The 22,250-nt window shown below is 40.3% G+C and overlaps 1 protein-coding gene across 4 annotated transcripts in view; it reads left to right on the forward strand.

Moving 5' to 3' along the window:
- LOC311490724 (receptor-type tyrosine-protein phosphatase delta) overlaps nt 1–17,619 on the forward strand; it is a 121,488-nt gene extending 103,869 nt beyond the window's left edge. For all 4 annotated transcript variants that reach the window (XM_084548370.1, XM_084548373.1, XM_084548371.1 and 1 more), the window contains 11 exons: nt 332–455; nt 3,217–3,392; nt 4,817–4,936; nt 5,030–5,184; nt 10,321–10,606; nt 11,504–11,682; nt 11,857–11,983; nt 12,174–12,299; nt 13,309–13,463; nt 13,706–13,841; nt 14,375–17,619. In XM_084548370.1, the coding sequence (XP_084404496.1) occupies nt 332–455; nt 3,217–3,392; nt 4,817–4,936; nt 5,030–5,184; nt 10,321–10,606; nt 11,504–11,682; nt 11,857–11,983; nt 12,174–12,299; nt 13,309–13,463; nt 13,706–13,841; nt 14,375–14,443 (1,653 nt within the window). In that variant the 3' untranslated portion in view covers nt 14,444–17,619. The remainder of the gene's footprint in view (nt 1–331; nt 456–3,216; nt 3,393–4,816; nt 4,937–5,029; nt 5,185–10,320; nt 10,607–11,503; nt 11,683–11,856; nt 11,984–12,173; nt 12,300–13,308; nt 13,464–13,705; nt 13,842–14,374) is intronic.
- The last annotated feature ends 4,631 nt before the right edge of the window (nt 17,620–22,250 follow it).

Raw genomic sequence — 22,250 nt, forward strand, 5'->3', positions numbered from 1 at the left:
AATGTATATTTTCAGCCTCTCCTCTACAGTAAATATGCTATGTGTGTACAGACATGCAAAAATAGAAAAAAATAAAGCAGACAAGACCTTCAGAAGCATTTGTCCAAACCTTGGCAAACAGAGCCACTGATTAAAGTCTAAAGGCATTCAACCGACTATGGCCTAAGTATAAAAACACACTCTTGAAGAGATAATGTATTTAAACGCAACAAAATGCATCCAGTAAATAAATCCAGTAGAAGATAAGAGTAAAAAAGAGATCTACTTGTCTATGTTCCTATAAAGCAAAACACTACATTGCAGTAATGATGAATTTTCTCCTCTCTTACAGTCCATCGACCCTGGTCAGCAGTTCACATGGGAGCACTCCAACCTGGAGGTCAACAAACCAAAGAACAGATATGCCAACGTGATTGCTTACGACCATTCCAGAGTCCTGCTCTCTGCTATTGATGGTATGCCGCCCACTAACTGCTGTATTGATTCTGCAGATAGCCTGTGCAACCGTGTCTTCGAGACCTCAGGAGCTCAACTACCCCGTACTTATAAATTCTATTCCTGCACGAGCACGTCAGAATACTGTTTTGATACCTCGGGTGTTTGCAAAGAAAGAAGGCACCTTTCTCTTAAAATACTGAGGAAAGCATTAAAATCTAATTAATTACTAGAGTTAGGCAAGTTTTACCAAAAACTTTTACTTTTCTTTATAATGCCTTAGGGTAACATTTTGTATGAAACCATGGCCTGTTTCTTGAGCATAATTTAATCAATCAAATCACAGCAGTGAGCAAGCCAGAAAATAAGTGTATTGGAGTTTGCAATACACATGGCATTACTTGGTTGTGGTTATATCAGTTTAAAAATAACACAATATAATATAGCTCTGCTAATTTGCTACTGTACCTGAACTTGATAAAACTCAACCACTCACAAGATAAAGATTCTATTGGTGACTGCGTGTCGTTAGTAAAAAAGACGTGGCAGCAGCTCTACAAACATCAGATTTTTCTGAATACATTATTGCTTTCACAATTTTCACATAAGCCCATTACAGACCTGGCTTGAAGCAGTCCGGAAAGAGTATTTGCGACATTAAAAAGCAGCTACAGCTTCTAACGAATGAAAGGGAATTTTGAAATGGCTAGTTAAGTGCTGACTCCTTCACCAGTTTATTGGATTAAACACAATCGCGCATAGACACTGCTATTAATTAACCATTTCCATTCAACTGCTCCCATGGAGGAAAATAAACAAAGTAGTAAATGGATAATGTGACGAAAACAGATAAAGACTCAGAGAGCCCTTTTTGCAGTCTCTCAGAAATGGCTCGAGTGTTGGTGGAACTCCATTAGCCACGCATATAAACACATCTGTACAACCACATTGGAGCCTTTGTGCTGCAGGAAGTTAGGGTTTCTCAGCCAGGGGGACATGAGGGACTTCCTCTTTTCCATCTAAAGCTAAAACAAAGCCCTCTGGCAAGCGATGTGTCCATTGTTTACTTTGATTGAGTCCTTTGAATAAAAAGGGATTTGGGATTTGACATCAGAGTTTGAAGACAGAATTTATTGATGCTGGGGATGGACCGGCAGAATCTTTGGCAAACAGCCGCCTTGAGCACATTCGCCGACTGCATTTGCTCTACTTTTGACAACTGACAAAGCACCTCTTGACAAGTTGCCTGACCGTACAAAGCAAGCACTTAGGGGGATTAAACTGGTAAATAAAGTTAATCCCCTAAACTTTTTCTACCCTCGGTTTGACAAAATTGTCCAGTTCATGTTCAGTCTGTATTTATCATCGTCTGTAAACACGATTTTGAACAATTCCTGCTCCACAACTCACTCCTTTTGGTCTATATTTAGTGAAGAAGTTCAGAAAGAAAGACGAAACATAAAAATGTGAAAACGTATAAATCTGTTCTGTAATAGGACAGTGTCAGAATCAGAGAACGGCTAACGTCTAATCAAAATGCCCAGTCCCCTAAAATGAATATATTACTACTTCTAAGAATGATCATTCGTACAGTGTTGCACCCTAAAAGCTTTCTGAATTCCTTTTGAGATTCTTTTGCCTTTCTCCATTGACGACTGAGCGCTGAACAACACTGTAGCTGTGTTTATTTCTTAATAGCCACATTGGACAGAAAAAAAATAGCAGAATTTATACAAATCCTGAGTGACAGAAAGCATAAAGGCAAAATCCATTTGCAAATGTGCATTAAACAACTCGCCTTATTCTCATTAAACCACAGTAATGTCTCCTTTTGCTTTTTTCTTTTCAAACTGAACACTGGGCTTAATTGTGCTTATCCCTTGTCCATCACGGAAATGCACGGCCGCCTGGCTGTGTGGACAACTTCAACAGCAAAATGAGAGGGCGGGGGACAGTTGGAGAAAAAAAAAAATGAAAATAAATAATGCGTGTGTGGGTTTTTGAATGTGTTCATATTCCATTTTCTTTGCTTTTTTATGTTGAATAAGTTACCTGGGAGTAAAAGGGAGTCTTGGGGAGAGAGGGGAGGGGAAGCAGTTGGAGTGAGGGGATTCTCTGAGACGTGGCGCCCATGCAGATGAGACTTATCTTGGTCGACCATGTGTGCACGGAGCCCCTAAACTGCCAGTCCTAAAGCATTGACTAGCTGTCAGCTCTGTCTCTTTCCCCAGGATTCGACAAGGCTGCTGTGCCTTTCATTTAATATAAGCAAAGGGAAGGAGGAGTGAGGAGAGGTGGGGGAAAATTGTTTTGCTATTTTTTTTTTTTGTTGGTTTGTTTTTCTCCGATGTGAGGTGATAGACTTCTGGAGATCAAGCTTTATCTGTAAGTCAGTTGCAGATATGGTAGAGGGGGGGAAATAATGGTCAATTTAAATGTGTTGTTGATAGCAAATACAAATCCTTTTCAGCTGAGACACAGGTTCCAAAAGTCACTGTTTTATGCTGCATTTCCTACAGAAAACACTGGCGTTATTGACACAGTGTCAGAAAGAAAAGCAGAGAATAGCCTCATACAGTGTTATCTGTGTGGGCGAGAATCTGACATTACTTTCAACAACGTGTGGGCGAAAGGACATATTAAGACGAAGCAAATGCCACAGTTTCGTGACATTCATTGTCTTTTCCACATTGAGTTAGACAAACAAAATTAACCGTCGAAGTATTAAATAATATATGTCCCTTCACTTAGCAACTGTTGTCACACTCCGTCTCTTTTTAGGCATCCCTGGAAGTGACTATATCAACGCCAACTACATAGATGGCTACAGGAAGCAGAATGCCTATATTGCCACCCAAGGATCTCTGCCAGAGACGTTCGGTGAATTCTGGAGGATGATCTGGGAGCAAAGGAGCGCCATCATCGTCATGATGACCAAACTGGAGGAGAGGTCAAGGGTAAGGCACAAAAATAGTCCGCAGCTAAATTTTTTTTTTAAGCCTATGAAAAAATTACTATATTACATTTTTATCCTCCACAATACAAAAGGCTGGTTGAGGACCAAAGAAATGCTCACACACTGGCATCGTGTAGAATTGACTGATTAGTGGCCAGACTTCATTGGACTCCCACTGCTGAAGGCGCTGGATTACAATCAGTGATAAAGAGACAAGGCAGTAAAGCCACATTATGCACTTTGTAATCCTTTCAGAGTGACATGATCAAACGCCACAATTTCTTTCCCTCAAACATTTCGCAGTGTTTGACCGAGCACAAGAAAGCCTCCACGGAGTCCATAAAATACTGACCTTCACACTTGCATGCCTTTTTCCAAGAGCCTGGCCGCATGTTAAGTCTCGACTGTAGGTTTCACTAAGTGTTCATACAATATGCAAAGCAAATATACTCTTTAGTCATGAGTTGTTAGTTAATTTTGATTCATGATGCCAGGTGTCTGCTTTACTGTAGAGATGAGCTTCGCTTTGTCCTTGGAAACACCCCCCACCCCCGATCCTTGTATACGATTATATTGTTTGTAGACATTTGTAGCACATAATGCGCTTTTGTTACTTGCAAACAGCTCGCGCCTTTCATATTAATCAGTCATATCATTCACTGGGAAGCACTCAAGCTGCCTTTGTATGTTTTGCATGTCTAAAGATCGACTATTTGCAAGTAAACGCTATTATGAGTCATGTCATTACTCCTGGCGTCACAAACACTTCATTGCTCTTTGTGTCAGTGTTACAACAGCTGCTTAGGAAATGGAATTAGCGGATGGTTCACTTGTTAAATAGTATTCCAGATTGGTGTCCAATTGTCGTATTATTCAACAGCCGCACAGAACTATGTTGAAGAGGGTGCTATCAGTTCACTTGCACTAAACATACTCCTAAAAACCACATGAGTGGCGAAGGACAATACGAAGAAAAACAAGTGAATGAAAATCCACCTATTTCCTCCACAACACCAGTAGTGCTTGCTTGTCTTTGTCAACTAAGCAGTAATGCTTTAATGGAACAGTGTTTTATTGGCCGTTTACTGGGAAACAAAGCTGTAGAGTCGAATAGCAATAAAGCTGAGGCGATAATATTACTGGAAACTGTGCTTACCTTTGTAATTATAGAGTATGCCAGGACAATTAATAGCGCTGTTTGCTCTATACAAATATCTCAGGCCATTTCATTGATTGGAAAATCAAACCTAGTCAGCAGGAATAAGGGGAATACTGACTTAACTTTGTGGACTTGTAGGACTGTGCAACTGAAAAGCAGGGAAACATGCTTTAAAACCCAGACTATTTCGTTCAAACTATATGACAGAAGATGCTAATAAACGCATGCTAAGACCTTATCTAATGCAGTATTTCTCTCCTATCCAGGTTAAATGTGACCAATACTGGCCTACACGAGGGACGGAGACATATGGTCTTATCCAAGTGACTCTGCTAGACACAGTAGAGCTGGCCACATACTGTGTCAGGACATTTGCACTTTTTAAAGTAAGGACTTGTTCCTAGCCACTTAAATCCCACGATAACTGCATGTGATGCGAGTCGTGTTGGCCACTAACCTGTCTCCATCTCCACCTTCAGAATGGCTCCAGCGAGAAGAGAGAGGTGAGGCAGTTCCAGTTCACGGCCTGGCCAGACCATGGGGTACCAGAGCACCCCACTCCGTTCCTGGCCTTCCTGAGGCGCGTGAAAGCTTGCAATCCTCCAGACGCAGGGCCCATGGTGGTACACTGCAGGTAGGAAACAACATGGTTTCTTAAATACATCCTGAAGCATGAAATGGGTTTTTTTTTCTTCCTTTCAATTTGCTGGAATGAATATATGAATACATACGAACACAAAAACAACACAACATACTCAAACACAATAACACAAAACAACATGTTCATGGTTATTTAGAGGTTTATATGTGCATCTTTTGGGTACTGATATTTTAAAAAGACCTCAGAAGATTTTTGTGAGTGTATTTGATAGAAAGTAAACTGTAGCCTAAACAAACTAGCTTTCACAGGAGGCACTTTAAATCAGAAGGTCTTTTCAACAAACCCAGCACAAAGAGTACTAGTGTCATTGCCCTCAGCAAACTTAAACATCTCCTCCCACGCAGTGACACACAGATACAGGCAGACCTGTCGTCTTGCTTGCTACAGCACTAACATGTCGCACATCAACAGCCCACAAGTCCTTGGCTTATCCTTTGGGCCATTGCATCCGAAACAAATAACTTTCACGGCAACTTCACTTTCCCTCAGCGACATAAGAGGCCAGACTCCCAACAGAGAGCACAAAGATATAACACAGACTTCTGGCAGGTCTTAACTCAGGAAGTCATCAGAGCCCTCCGCACGGAAAAAGCAACAGAAGGAGGAAAAAAAAAAAAGAAAGTAAAAATTAAGACGCAGAGATAGCGAGCGTAACAGATACAAACTTTTTTGTCAGGAAGTGACAAAAAAGGGAAGGGGGATTACAGAAGAATTAGAATTACCACATGCTGAAGTTAATTAGTGCTAGTTGCTGAATCGCTTCAAATTGAAAACCCTGACTTTTTACGATGAACCAGAATGCAGGAATTAATGTCACTCTGCAGATTTATTTAATTCCTCTGGCTCCCTATCAGATACATGTGTGAGCTCCAAATCCTTTAACGTCACGTCTGACCATAATTTTTAAATAGACCCATCTTTTACATTTACAGACTCGCAAAATAACATGATGAGTGCTTTGTGGTTCAGCAGTTATACTTCGGATAAAAATATTTTGTAGTGTAAAAAAATCAGTGCAGATTTTGTTTGTTGAAGCTGTTTAAGTGGAATTCCTACATAAAAGCTTAAGGGAAAAAGACTTTGTGGCTCTGGGAAAAAATTTAATCTGTCAATGAACTGATTAGTTGGTGCATCAAAAAAACTGCAGCTTACCATGAATGTACGTGCTAATACGCCTTATGTGAAGACCATAAAGGCAGGAAAATAAGCAATCAGTGGCTTTTGATTTGTTTGTGTAACAGAATGAATGGCAGTTTAGGAGGAAATGTTTAGAACTTTTTAAAATAAATTATACATGGTTTCCTTCCTTACAAATCGCTAATTAAAAACATATCATCTGTCAGCAACTCCTGTCTAACATTTCCTCAGATTTAACCACCAAATGATTGCATCTGTATGAATCACCACAGACACCAGAAGAAAGAGATTTTTACACTGTAAAACAAAGAACATGAAATGCACGGTCAAAGATTATATCTCAGTTGTAGAAAACAGTAAGGCAAAGAAATGGTAAAAGAAGAAGAGATCATTTTGAGTTGCACATGCTTATGCAACATCGTTAAAATGGGTTTAGTGGGTGGCTAATGGATCTCCCACAGGAGAATTTAAGAGCATCAATCAAAATGCATTCATGTGTTTTCAAGCAAAGTTAAATCTACTTCCATGTTGTACCATGTTCCCTGCTTTCCTGGCGTGTCTGCTGTTTTCAGTAACCCATAGGTCAGGGACGGTTATGCTCTTGTGGCTTAAGTGTTACCCAGGCATTCTGAGGTCACAGAAGAGGTCAAAAGGACAAGATTGAATGTCACAGAGATCACAGGCCTCTCCCGGTGACTCAGAAGGAAAACGTTTCATAGAACAACCCAGCTTCAAAGGACTCAACTGACAACCTAGCCATTTTCACATTTTTGTCTCCCCATGACTGTAAATAGTGGTATCCAGGAATGTTGTAGGATGTGGTCTCCTTGATGAACTGTTTTAACTTACAATCACTTGGTTGCAGAAAAACAACTGCAAGCTGAAGTTGTGTATTTAACCAGTTTGGTGAAAGGACAGCAGAAGGCCAAGGCTATGCTGCAGGTCTGGTTTGAGTTAAGCAAGAAAACCTGACACTCCAGGTGGTTTGTTACACAGAAGCATCTGAGGGGAAGGCACTTACAAATAAAAAAAAATGGCTTGTGATTGGGCAAACTGTCTGTAATTTTCTTATCTTGGGCTACATTTAAAAAATCTAATCAATGAGCCATATCACATTGAAGGTAAAGAGCAAAGGGGAAACACAACAGGCAGGCAATCGATGTATCTTGCTGTGTACTCAAGATTTTTGTAGAACAGTATGGCTGTCACTGTAAGGAACCGTTCTGTATAAAAGTATTGTCATCACACCTGAAACACTCCCATAGCTACCAGTAGTTCCTGACAGGAGGCCACAGGCACACAGCTTGAACCCTGGAAAGATGGATTTTCACCACGGTAACCTCCAGGGCTAAAAAATTAAGCCAGGGTAGACCTGCCAAAAGGTCTCAATTCCTCAAGACCTTAATGTTAAAATGACTGTACAGTATTCGGGCTTTAGCTCCTGCATAGTAAGGGTGGGGCTGCTTTTAGTGTCAGGCGATGACCGGCACCACCAAACAGAAACAACAGAAGTGATTCTAATACAGTCTGACAAATGGAAAGCCTAAGAACACGACTGCTGGTTTTTGTCCATGGTGCTAGCAAGTAATCAGTAAAATAAAGGAGAAATGACTGGTGACAAGCCGACAGCTATCCCCCTCCAGTGGGTTGTGGCTAAACTTAGAAACACACAAGTTAGCAGCCATCATCTGTTTGAGTGAACTAAATTCTACGGCTCCGAGTGGGTAATGAGTTACTCTTTTCATTTACTTTTCACATTCTGCGAAGTATTCATACAGGACTAAAATGACAGACTCTATTAACAGCCATGCAGTGATCCTTGTGAGTTTCAATTTGTGTGTTTTATAGGCAGAGTAGCAAAACGGTGACAGGTTAGCTGACAGCTAGAGATTTTGTAACAATACATATGTAATTGCTTTCACCGCCGCTCATGCTTTATCTTCATGGGACTCGTTGCAGCTGTATTTTACACTGCACTCTCTCTCTCTCTCACATCCCTTATTCCCTAAACTCCTGGAAAGAATATTAGTCTGACACTTAATGTGTGCCGACGTCCAGAGCAGCTGGTTTTGACTGGCTGAAAAGGCAGAGTCAGGTCATTAGTGCAGTCAGTCCGCCAGCTTTCCTTCAACTGCCAAATGTACCGACAGCTTTCTGCACCATCTCACCCCATCTCACACACACACACACACACACACACACACACACACACCACCATCACTGGTTAATAAAGGAATATTACTCATGTTCCAAGAGTTTCCTATTCTTACATTTACAAAAAAAAAAAAAAGGTTTATATGTATTCCCACAGCAGAGCTTTTTAGAAAACTAACCTGGGAACCTCACAACTTCAACAGAACTGGCAGTATCTCTAGCTGCAGAACACGACCGGACCCTCCTTCTCCTCACCTCCCTCCCCCATTCCTCATCTTCCTCTGTCTCTCTCTCTCGCTCTGTGCTGTCACTCTGTCACTTACTCTCCTGCAGGTCATCACTCTCCCACACTCAGGTCTACACTGTAAAATGTTTTCAGATTGGAAACAGCTGGGGTAAAGGGAGAAATCTCTTCTAGTTTCTGTATCCCTGCCCAAGGGCTGAGGTGTTCTCGGGCCTGGAAGTGATTCATTCTTCAAATAACCCTGAGACACTTTCACATTTCTTTGCAGCCCAGTTCTGTCTTTCACTCGCATTCTCCCTAGAGCTGTGAGGAGTTTGTCACAAAAGTTCAGTCTCATTCAGCCAGTGTCAGCCATTTTGAAAGTGATCATCAGATCATTTGTTAAAGCCAATGACTCCCATACGTGTCTTTATTCCATTTGTAGCACAGTTCCAGTGCAGCATGGCACATTAACCAAACTTGGCCCAGGGGGACTAACTTTACTCCCTCTCGAGTTTCCTTCTCAACCCTCTCCCTGTTCCTCAGAGCAAATGAAAAACAAATGCTTCATCTGAAGGAGGAGGCATGGCACAAGAGCGTGGCTCAAACCTCGTAGGCACGTCAGCTTAATGAATTGAATAACCTATTTACTTTGGCGTGCCATGTGTAAGGCTCTTGTCTGGTCAACGTTGAGCTTTGCAGAACGGGGAGGGGAGTTAACAAACAAGGTTTAACTCTACCCTTTCACCCTACAGTAAATAAACCGTCATCAGAAAACATCTTCGGTGCTGAGCCAAGCGCTATTAAAACATGTAATGTGCAGGGGTGAGCACTTTGAAATCGTCAGCAGTCCGCACAAGGTGCTACATTTAAACAGTGTGGCTCAAGCTGGCCTGCAAGGAGAGGTCAAAGTGAAACAGTAAAACATTTTCCCTAGTTGTCACTAGAGTGCTTTTCTCTTTTTCCACTTGTGCATTTCAGATACTAATGTAAAAATGTGCCAATGCAAATCTTAATGAAGAGACCTGCCAGTCAGTACCTCTTTTAAAGCTCTTACGCTACTGAGGTGTACCGTGCTAATCTAACGGCGTTAATTGTAGTCAGCTGCACACAACTCAGAAGTTACCCACCGCATTAACAAAGCTGTCAAACAATTGTGCATCCACATTTGTGTTCGCTTTTCGGGAACTGTGAGATAAAGGTTAAATGTGGCTGTTGCATAAGTGATTAGTACTGATCAGTTAGAGAGCACAGGTGGATCCAGAGAGGAAAGACGCTGAGCCCAGTAACGACTGTGAGTGCCAAACACCCTTCTCCACACAGTGCCACTTCAAATTAATTACACTCCAAGCCAAATGGTTCATCCTAAAGTGGCAAACTTGGCACAAAGAATTACTGTTTGGCCTCATTGCTGGTAGAAAGAAACTTCAAGTTCCCGTACATGCTTAGAAAACACGTGTCTAGTTCTTCTGGACTGACGATCATTTCTCTGACTGGAGATCAGACAGCCGGATGCATTGTGTGCTTTTACCAAGATGGGTATTACCAACTCATGAGCTAATATTCTTTCTTCTTTGTGTTGCTTGTGACTACAGTGCTGGGGTGGGACGCACAGGCTGCTTCATCGTGATTGATGCCATGCTGGAACGTATCAAGCACGAGAAGACTGTGGATATCTACGGGCATGTAACACTAATGCGTGCCCAGCGCAACTACATGGTGCAGACAGAGGACCAGTATGTCTTCATACACGACGCACTCCAGGAGGCCGTCAACTGCGGCACCACCGAAGTGCCCGCCAGAAACCTATACGCCTACATCCAGAAACTGACTCAGATAGAGGGTGGAGAGAATGTCACTGGCATGGAGCTTGAGTTCAAGGTACGAACTGTTTACTGAAGGAAGATCCCCAGGCAAATAACTTTAGATCAGTGATTACTTGAAAAAGCGGCGCTTTATCTTACGATTCAGAACATTGTGACCAAAGCTTTCCCCGTATCTCATTGGCATCTTGCGTCTAAATTCACTTTCAGGCCTCAATGTCCTTGACTGGCCATTCTCAGTACTACCCCCCCCAATTCTTTTCCAGGTCCCATTAGGCACACTAGACAATGTGGGGCCTGTGGTTTCCTCCCTATTCCAATTAGTTGACTCACTTGTGTAACCCAACATACAATAAATCCCTCCTTCTGCTTCCATGACTTGCCTTCCATGAGTAACAGGCGTCTTGGTTTACATGAAAACGCCAAACACAGGTTTGCCCCACCACAGAACAGTTGCCAGAAGCACTTGAGCAACATACTCTCAATGAAATGCTCAACCAACCTTTTCCAGCTCTTTGCCGTCTGCAGTGTAGCTGTGTGCGTGGTATTGCCTTGCTTGTCACCTACTCTCTTGCTGTGTGATGGATGCCGATTCCACCAAGAGATGATAAACAGGTTAGATTACACCTCACTGCTGTCCACTCAAGGTTTGCTTATTTATCAATTTCCCTGTCTTTTCATCCTAACATGTTTTTTTTTCCCCCAGAGAAGGGCAAGCTGTGATAATCACTTTGATGCCATTTACACATATTGTTCGCATGAACCAGTTTTGTGCCGCTTATTATGCTTTGGATCCTTCACCACTCCCAAGGCAATTGTTCATAGAGCTGAAATATTTATAATGTACGACACACATTTGGTGTCAAACACAGTCACAAGGGAAATGAGGAAATGTCAGTGCCTCTACCTTGCACCAGTATGCTTAAACGTATCTCTTTTTCTTTTTTGCGTGCAGCGTTTAGCGAACACTAAAGCCCATACATCACGATTCATCAGTGCCAATCTCCCCTGCAACAAGTTCAAGAACCGCCTTGTTAACATTATGCCATACGAGTCCACACGAGTGTGTCTTCAGCCCATTCGAGGAGTTGAGGGCTCTGACTACATCAATGCCAGCTTCATTGATGGGTACAGGTAAGAGCTAAAATACTGATGTGACTAGTTTATGACATATTGCTGATGCTAGTTTACCAGCAACTGGGCAGTCAGCTAATTTATACCCATTGCCGTTTGGTCAGTTGTTACATATATTGGTTATATATTTCATGTTCCAACCACACACGATCATCATGTGATTTATTCCCACAGGCAACAGAAAGCTTATATTGCAACGCAGGGACCACTGGCAGAGACAACGGAGGACTTTTGGAGAATGCTCTGGGAGCACAACTCTACTATTGTCGTTATGCTCACCAAGCTTAGAGAAATGGGCAGGGTATGCATCTACTTATTTTTTTTTTTTATCATTTCATTCTGGCAGCCTTATATGAAATACCATATATAGATTCAGGATAAGCAGCAGATACGGTGTGAGTACATACTGTATCTGGGACGGACATAGCAAAGCTAGTTTACGAAGAGAATGTTGTGGCTCACTGTGGTATTGTGTTGTTCACTCCCTACAGGAAAAATGCCACCAGTACTGGCCAGCAGAGAGGTCGGCCAGATACCAGTACTTTGTGGTGGACCCCATGGCCGAGTATAACATGCCCCAGTATATCCTGAGGGAGTTCAAAGTGACTGATGCCAGGGTAAGCAGACATTGTCTCACACACAAATTTAAAGATCAAAACAAGGCATTGTGGGAATGGAGCTAAAATCAGTGCTGTTGTTTTGAGAGTTCAGTATAGTGGTATTGTTTTCCAAGTCTGGGTTATAACCTACCAGCAGGTCATGAAGGACACTGACCAGGTCATGAGTAAATTTGTAAAACTTAAGTCACAATGCACTGTAACTTATGGTCACTGCTGCAAAAAAAAAAAAATCTGGATATGTAAGTAATGTAATTACATGTTTTATTCATAATGCAACTTCTTAACCAAATGATTTTATTTAGCAAGAAAATCGATTGAAATAAAAGGGATGAACATGCTGGATGGTGAAGACTGACTGTAATTAAAACACATTTTTCTGCAGCAGTCATTAGCTCGAAGTTTTGGCATTGTATCAAATATTTGTTTATACCCAACTATGGCCTTAAGTGTAGCACAAATATAAAATTGTGGAAATTATGACACATGTCAATGTGTGAAAAAAACAAATGTGGTGCCGGCAGCACTGAGCTGCCAGAGTTTTTAATTCCATCAAAGGCTTACACAGATAAATGGTGCAGACTCCCTCTTTGTAGAGCCTGTTACACTGTCTCGTCAATGGGATTGCTTTCCTTATCATGGGGATACAACATCACTTAAGTAATGCACACCCTCAAAGTCGATTCTCCAAGCATCCTGTCAGGGGTAGCACATCAAAGGAATTAGGATCTTTAGTGTTAAATAAAATACATTCAGGTAAAATGACAGGCATCTTTAATAACAAAACATTTTCTCTGATGCTTTAAACTTGGCGCATTTGCTGGATTTTCTTAAAGAAAGAAGCCTTGCACTGTAAAACCCAACAACCCGACGTGGATCGTTATGACGGAGAGGGTCATGGAATTAACTGCCATCAGTTGCCTGTCAGCAAAATACCCCAAACTGGCTTCCTAGTTTCACTTTGGGTATTCATTCCCATTTTTTCTCTCTTCTCACCCCGTGTTCTCAGGATGGACAGTCACGGACAGTAAGGCAGTTTCAGTTCACAGACTGGCCTGAACAAGGAGTGCCAAAATCAGGAGAGGGTTTCATCGACTTCATTGGCCAAGTACATAAAACAAAAGAGCAGTTCGGCCAAGATGGTCCTATCTCGGTCCACTGTAGGTAAGTGACCAACCAGTACAAGACACCAAACCATCAGCTGAGTATTATATGACGTGAAACTAAATGCAGATCTCTCAAACTGTTCGTGTCCATCAGCAGTGCAAGAAACACAGTCGTTCCAACTCAACCCATCCATCAAATTAGCATACTGGTGCACTATATTGTCAATCTACTTGTGGAATAATCTAGATCCTCTGGCCACACCATAAACCTCTTTACCCTGTTGATTTCTCTTTTCACAGCGCTGGTGTTGGTAGAACTGGAGTTTTCATCACCCTCAGCATCGTCTTGGAACGAATGAGATACGAGGGCGTAGTAGACATCTTTCAGACAGTGAAAATGCTACGGACACAAAGACCAGCTATGGTGCAGACAGAGGTGAGGTTTTGTTTTTTTGGTTTGTTTTTGTTGTTTGTTTTTTTTTGTTTGTTTTTTTAAACTAATCATAAAAAGAAAATTTAATCTCGTCCTTACAGAACAATTGGCCCAACACATCAACGTGTAGTGACAGACTAGTGTGTAAGGTTTTGGAGCATACATATATAGAAATGTAGTATTCATAATAATTACTCCATGGAGTCTACCATGTTGCACAGCCTTGTTTCTGAAGTAGCCTTGCATGGACAAACACTGGCTCTTGAAAGGGCCTTCTGTATTTTTTGAGATTATTATATTATTTAGACATGCCACCGGAGGTTGTACGATAAGCCTGGAAGGTGAGGGTAACAGAGGGGCTATTCATTCAAGTTTTGAAGATGCATCTTTGAGTAAAAAAATCAAAAAAAGTGTATAAAAACTATTATACTCGGCACTGAACAAAAAAGGCAGCTGATATTTCATACAGCTCTAGTATCTAGATTTGGTATAATCATTTCCAACAGGCTCTAAACTCTTCTCTTCTTTGGTTCCAGGATCAATATCAGTTCTGCTACAGAGCTGGCTTGGAGTACTTGGGAAGCTTTGATCACTATGCAACGTAAAAGACCCAGTATTGGAGGATAAAAGCAGAGGGCCCTTTGGAAAAAGAAATCCCAGCGAGCCTCTCTTCTGAGCCATAAATTCCTGCTTGAGAAAGTACTCCTTAACTCCTTGCTAACAACTCATTATGTGTTGGATGTGCGACATGACTTGTCAAAAAATGAAAAAGATGATTCCCGGAGGACCAAGTATTTCCCAACCCCAATAAACCTTGCCTTGACACAAAGTGAGGGAATCCTGACTGTTGAAGCATCATACGGAATTACCTTTTCTTTTGCTTCAAGGATTCATTTTGGGGCTCATAAAACTGAATGAAACCAACACAACAAAAAAGTAAATGAACAATAACGACGTCGTCAGAAATGCATCAGTGATTATGAACCATTACGAGAGGCACTGGAGGCACACAGAATTGCTGGGGGGAAAAAACTTGATGCACATTGTAAAGAAAAAAAAAAATCTGTTTCACAATCAAGTACACACAGACAACCCATCGCAAAAGAAGACAATGCTTGGTCCACAAGAGCAGGACAGACTTAAAGTAATAACGAATAAATACCCCTTTTCCTTTCACAATGTTCATCGTCTAAATTTTGGGGAGAGGGTAAGGCTAAAAGGATCTATGAAATAAATAAAAATTATTGATTTAGTTTTTTAGTACTTTATTATACAGCTGATGTGCTTTTTTTGAACTGTGTGAATTTCCTTTTTTTACACAAATTTATCGCTTGGGAAAAAGTGATAAAACGTACTTACGTAAATGTTAATTTTTTTTTTAAAGCTGTAGAACTGTTCTAACGTATGTGCTATTTTGCATTGAACCTCTTTGCTTTTCTTTTTTGTTTTTTGTTTTGTTTTGTTCCCTCATTTTGTTGCACCGAGTGCACAGAACGAAATTCACACTACCAAAATGTAACTTTGTTCAAGAGTTATTTTTTGGTCTGGATCTTATTTTTTGTTGTTTCTGTCCATGATCACGTACATGGTAACTTAATTACTCCCATAAGATAAACTGGGGCTTTGTGGAATCAACAGGGATGAGCAAAGTATGAAGTTGCTGCTACCGATTATCTTAGTTCTTCCATGTTACAATGATGATAAGAGAGAACCTGATGAATTAGATATATGAATATATAAATATATGGTACAGATGGTTAAATATATATTATATAAGTATAAATATATGGTTCTAAATATATTGATAAAGCAAATCATTTATGAGTTAAAGGTATATGAAATATGGATTGTCTATGAGAGTTGTGTGCTATGGGGGAAATGAAGATATTTTTCACTGGAATGCACATCAGTAGGACAAAACTGTATTCTGATTCAGTGCATCTTTTCTTGTGCAATAAATATGTGTGTGTATTTAGATAGGGGTTTTTATGTGGATATGTTATTCGCTCACGACACGACATTGTCGCCCCACCCATTCCCCCCTCCATGTGCAAGTGAAGTGTGGGAGTGGGTATGACAGGTGCCAGTCAAAGCAACACTGGTGCATTTTTCAGGCTCTCTTACAGTTTGCAATTAAAAGGCAGAGGGGAGGGAGGGGGGGTCACGCAGCCGCACTCACCGTTCCACACAGTAGGGCAAGGTACAAAGACGTCACCTTCTCGTGATTCTTTAAACCATTCAGTTTTTGTTTTATTTTTTCATTTTGCATTTAGAGTGCCTTATATTTATGCCTGTTTTATAATGTTTCATTTAACATATTAATGTATCCGTTGATTATTCTAGGCATTTAGTGTAAATGTAAATGTATAGTTTATTTACCTTTGGTATTCATTTGTCACATGATGAGATTATATATGCAAATAAGAACATTTCAAAGGTCATATTTTTCATTTTCAGTGGCCTTATTGTGGCTGAGTGAATAAAACGGTTTATATATCACTGACCTCAAGAGAAAACAGTTAAAACACATAGAGTATATTTAAATCTTTCAGGCGTAGTGAGGGAACAGTGGTCTCAGAACTAAACAGGATGAAATAACAGTCCATGTCACAAGGCCCAACATGAAGTTAATTGTAACTACAGGCGTATTTGACAACATTAAGCATGATTTATTCCCATTTATTAAAAAAGAAAAAGATGCTTAATGCACAGGTCGTCACCGAAGGATTTCTTCTTCATGCCTTAGGTTTCAACTTCAGAGAGCAGATTAGAGAAATACAAACGCAATTTCAGTTCTGTTATCCTGACAATCCTAAACTGGTGTGTTTCTTTGTGACAGTACAGTTAGAGACAGCGGGTTGTAGTCACGTTTCAGTCGTCATGTTGAGCAGCATCTTCTCCGTACCCTCTCTGATGGCTTTGTGGATGTGCATTCCAGGTGCTTTCTTTCCCTTCTTAACTCAAGCAGCTATGTGTTTTTATTTCTGTCGACCGATTACGTTTGTCATAATTCTGACATATAAAAGTGCTATTATTTAACCTCATGGTGGCTAATGTTACTTTATGTTCACTTGTTTATTTTCTCACATGAGCTTTTCCCTTTTTTTTTTATTATTATCATTATTATTAATTTTTCAGATGCATGGTGATACACTGCAGAATGGCCAAAGCTGGCCTGGTAGGAAGACTTGCACTTTCTCTATCTTTGTACTATGCACTGCCCTATTGATTCTAAACCCAATAATATATTACTTGAACCCATCTAAAAAAAAAATAATAATAATTCTCCTTAAACGTTCACTTTGTGTGTATGTAAATAACACAAAAAAGGTATCAACTCTTGAAAAAGACAAAAAAAAAAAAGTTTGTGGCGAAAAAGAGCATCCATTCTGATGCCATGGTTACTCCAGCAGATGACTTCAGAAAAAAATCTGTCCCCCAACCATCTGTTCTTGTGGCTTTGCCATTCAAGCTTGGAGTGTCATTAACAGAAATAAACGTTGTGTTCTCTGCTCTCTCTATCTATCTCTCGTCTGGATGCATAGACTGAAAATTAAATAATGAAATTGTAAAAAAAAAAAAATGGCTTGTTAAAAAGATCATACAATTACCTCTGATTAGTTGTAAGCGTAAACTGTTTCTTTTTCTGAATGAAAGGAGTGCTTTTTATTTTCTTACTTAGGTTACATTGGTGGCGAAAGAAGTCTGTATGAAATTCAGTTCTTTGCTGACACAAGTTCCATTTGTTATAAATGAATTCTATTAAAAAATGTCAGTGTTATGCATCGGCGTTTCACTTGTTTCCCTCCACCTCACTTTGACTTGGAAAGACTGATGAAGCTATTTTACCCCCTACTGGTCTGGGTCCAACATATTATCCACAGTTCTCTCATGAAAGGGGAAATTGAGCCTCACCACATTTGAATAGATTTCCATCGCTCTGTTTTTTCTGTCACTGATGTCAGCCACAATGAATCATCAGGGGAACGTTTGACAGATGAAGTGCGATGTTTTTCGAAGCTGCTTTGTTTTTTCACGCGCATTTTGTTCGCCCCGGCGACACAGCTGTGTGGTTTGTGAATTAAAACCTCGGTTCATTCATCAGCACTGTAAGTATTTTGCTGTGTGGCCCTGCATTTTCTTTCTTGTTTGTGTGTCTTCACTTAAAAGAATAAGAGGAGTAAAAGCGGTGGCCGACGTTTTGCCCTTAACATCATGATTCAGTGTACAGATTAAACGTGCGGAGGTTTGCATTAAATCTAGTCAAAGCAATGTATTTTCATTGGGATGTTTGTGAGTGCTGATAAAACATATGCCTGCGGAGGCTCAATAAATATATGAGGAATATATACAAATCGTGATTTTTAAATATCCATACCAGCATCCATCTGACGAAACGGAGGCATATGATTTTAATTAACACACCAAACTGAATAGGGTTCATAAAGACTAGGATTTCACTTGTGCTTTTTACATATAGTGCTATTTTGAAACCCCCAAATTTACAGGTTTAACTATTCTGTAACTGGCTCTGAGTGCTGCCTACACAGTATTACTGTGCCTGAATGCATCGTCTGTAGAGACAAGACAAGAGGTGAAGTAGACCAAGCTTTAAACTCGACAGTACTTAAGTAATGAAACTGCTTCTTTTAATAACCGTTTCAAAAATATTCAGTTTTTATCACTTATTTTTAAAAATACATCTGCTGCCTTCAAAATGGAAGTTGAGCGATTGTGGTTTTACGTCGTTTACACAACATGCTTGGTGTTGCAAGTGGTAACATCACACTTGAATCATGACAACACGGCTGCTTGGCAATTGTTGGGAGTTTGGCTGGCCTTAGGCAGATGGGTCCCTCCATATGAGCAGGGTTCTGCTCAAGGTCTCTTCCTGTTGAAAGGGAGTTTTTCCTTGCCACCGTCGCCTTCAGGCTTGCTCCGGGAGTTTCAGGCCAGGTTTTGTAAAGTGTCTTGAGACGATTTGTATTGTTATTGACGCTATATAAATAAAACTGAACTGAACTGAGTTTAATTGAACTGAATCTAGGCGAACGGTTAACAACCAGTTTATCTAAGGGCAGAAAGGCAAAGGTATAATGAAAGAATGAGGGTGTTGGAAACATCTGCCTTTTCCTTCAACAAAAAATATAATTACAGTTAAAATTCTATACAACTTAACACTACTTTAAATTACCATCCAACTGCATCCATTTCTGAAAAATATCAGCCACAACTTGTGAAGTCCGACCTGTACAAAAATTTCCAGTTACGAGTTTGTGAATACATCAAGAAAGAACTATTCAAATGGACTTTTCTCGTGAACGCAGTAAACACGACCCCATCCGACTTTACACGGGTTATGAAGATAAATATTCTAGTGATATTCATATTTTTGTTGAACACTGCATGAAAAGTGGGATTTTTATTTTTTTTTTTCAGTACACTGCAAACAGCACTGCAAGTTGCAAGTACGCTGCCTGGATCGAGAAGGGCTAAGGGGCAAATATATTTACATAGAACAGGATTTTTCTTTTCTCTCTCCTTCAGTGCTTCAACCACCTCCTGGGAAATGCTGGCACTGTGGTACATGAGCATTTCATAATATTTAAAAGTAGGTGGGCGTCGCCTTCTGACCAGGAATGTAGGCTAATCTTTTGGGCATGCTTTTCCTCTCAAGCTTTGCAAACTGTGAACAAGTTGACTTGTTTGCAACGCACAGAGAGACAGTGTGAAGTAAACTGGGCTAAAACCCCAATTAAGGTGCAGCCTTCAAAGGCGGTGCACACATGTCCAATAAATAAAACCCAGCTTATAATTCCACATGTCCAAATTGGAAATTGCTGCTTGTCTCCCTCCAAACATATAGAATGTTAAATAATGCATGTATTTACAGCCAGGCTACTTTTTAATAATACTAACAACTATGTGTTTCAAATCAGAACGAGAAAAGCACAATAAAGCACCAATAACCTGAAGCAAGAGGTATTAAACTACTTGGCAGCAGGAGAACAGTCAATAACTGCTTGCCTGGAGAAGTTATTCAGGACCCAGAAAACTGTCCATGCACTCAATTAGAAAACATCCTTCTACGTGATAACAAATGACAGATGCCGTCAGGTATGGCGGTGAGTTTGACAAACATTATTCCAGAGTACACGACGGAAAGTTTTGATGGTTGAAAAATCCTCAGATCATAGCCGTGTTGAAATGTAATAAATAAAAACAAGTACCTGTCTTGGAAAATGTTGTTGTTGAGATTATGTGTCAAAAACAGTGACATAAAGCAAGAAATACAGAGATGATGTGCAGCAGTGATTTCGAAAGGCATTTTTTATTTTTTTTTTGCCTTTGCTCTTTGTTTTCTTTAGATCGCACGCCAACCTCAACATGCAATGTTACTCAAGTATAAAACATAATGCCATCATAGCGCACCGTGTACCGATGTTGGATGTTTCTTGCTGCGTTATGAAGCGTCAAAATTGCATCAATTTACATCCATTTCAGCCGTAACACTACCCACATACGTTTAGGACATTACTCTCTAGACCAAGATAACAAAATGGTAGCTTGAATAGACAGACTGCTCTGAGTAGCTTATTACACCACATAGAGAATTACATATGACATGTAGGAAAATGTTCACAGATTACAGCATGGCGAGAGCAATTATTTCTCCACCTTGTTTCTGACAATTTGATGGAAAGTGGTTAAAATGAATTCCTGGATTTCTTGAGCAATCAGGCCGGCGCAGATGTCCGCTTCACACCAGAGAGGAATACAGCAAAATAAGAACTTCTCCTGTCATCAGGTTTTTTTTTGTTTTTTTTTTAAACCGGAGACTGCACTTCAGATGTGCGGAGCAGATGTTCCGTCTTCGTCTCTCAGCAGTTTTTGTAGAATTATGAAACCAACCAGCCAGTCACAACACCGTGCACAAGTCATTTCTCATTTATCCCCCCCACCCCGCCACCCGTCTTTTAACGACAGCTTGCCTCACTCCCCACGTGAATTATTTTCGACATCCAAAATGAAGTCTAGGGAGCTGTGCGGCTTTGTTGTCAGAAAGTACAGAGTGGGATTTAAGAAGGAGACATTTCCTTTCATTCTCTCAATTTGGAAAGAAGAAAACCTTCTGTGCCCAATTGTACTGTAGAAAAAAAATTACATAACGGTGTGTTCAAAGAATTCAATTATATGGGCACTTTGATCCAGAAGTCAGACACTCCACATCCACCACCCGGTGGTTTCTTGATGCTCCACTCCTGTGTTGATAAACAATCACCTGTTACCACTTCATCAGCTCAAGTGTTTTGTAACTCATTTTAACTCTAATTTTCAATAACAAGACACTTTTGGCAGATTTGTTCAGCATGCATCCATTTTCATATTAACAGTGAATTAAATATTTTAATTAAATGTAATTCTGCAGGTGCATGTTTGAGCAAAAACAAAAGAACTTTTCTCCGTAAGTCTTTGGGAATCTTTGGGTTTTGAATCTTGGTGCTGTGATTCAATTTAGAATCAATTCTTGATGCAGTAACACGCAACTCTATAACTATGATCAGGGGTTTCTTCAGTGGACTGTGTGAAATGATTTGTTTGTCTTTAGCCTACTCGGCAATATGAAATACTAAGTAGAGTTAAGCTTGCCAGTCTTGATGACAATCACTGGCTGTGTGTAAATGGACAATGATTCTTCAATCTGTTTTCAGCCACTTGTTTGAGCTTGTTTTGCACCACCATGTTTCTGACTAGAAAGTCTCGATCAGTCGAAATGACTGTTTTCAAATTTATGAAAGTTTCCCAGCATCACCTCTAAATGTCGCCAAAGGATCAACAGCTGTAGAAGCCAGCGTACGCCAGTCATGACGTTGGCATGAGGCACATACATGTTCGTGGCCATTTCACTCTTGATACATCTGAACTTTTCCGTGAACAAGTACGTACGGAACGTTTTTGTGCGCACGCACCCTTCGTACATGAGGCCCCTGATGTTTTCCCCATGTGGAACGAACATGCGTGGAAATAACGTATCAGTTCACACCAGAAAGGAGTGGTGGGTTCATTTCTGATGCATCCCTACGAATATGTCGATTTGCATTGACTATGTCTGTACTTCCAGTTCTAGAAATGTAGAGAACAATTTAAAAAGAAAATAATCCCAACATCAAAAATGTGGAAATTCTTTAGATCCAGTAATTTGCATTCTTACTAAAAATGAAGCCCACCACTATAGCACAGCTGGGATGTGTCCTGACCTCAAAACAACAAGAGAGTAGTGTCAGTATTTGGACTATTACAGTGAGTTTTGTCTGACTGTTGGTTGGTGGACAAACAACAGATGAAGACACAATGGTAACTCCTGGACAAGAACCCAACAAAGACACTTCAGAGCAAATGCTTATCAATAAT

Source organism: Chelon labrosus (genome assembly GCF_963514085.1).
Source record: "Chelon labrosus genome assembly, chromosome: 1".
Taxonomy (NCBI): domain Eukaryota; kingdom Metazoa; phylum Chordata; class Actinopteri; order Mugiliformes; family Mugilidae; genus Chelon; species Chelon labrosus.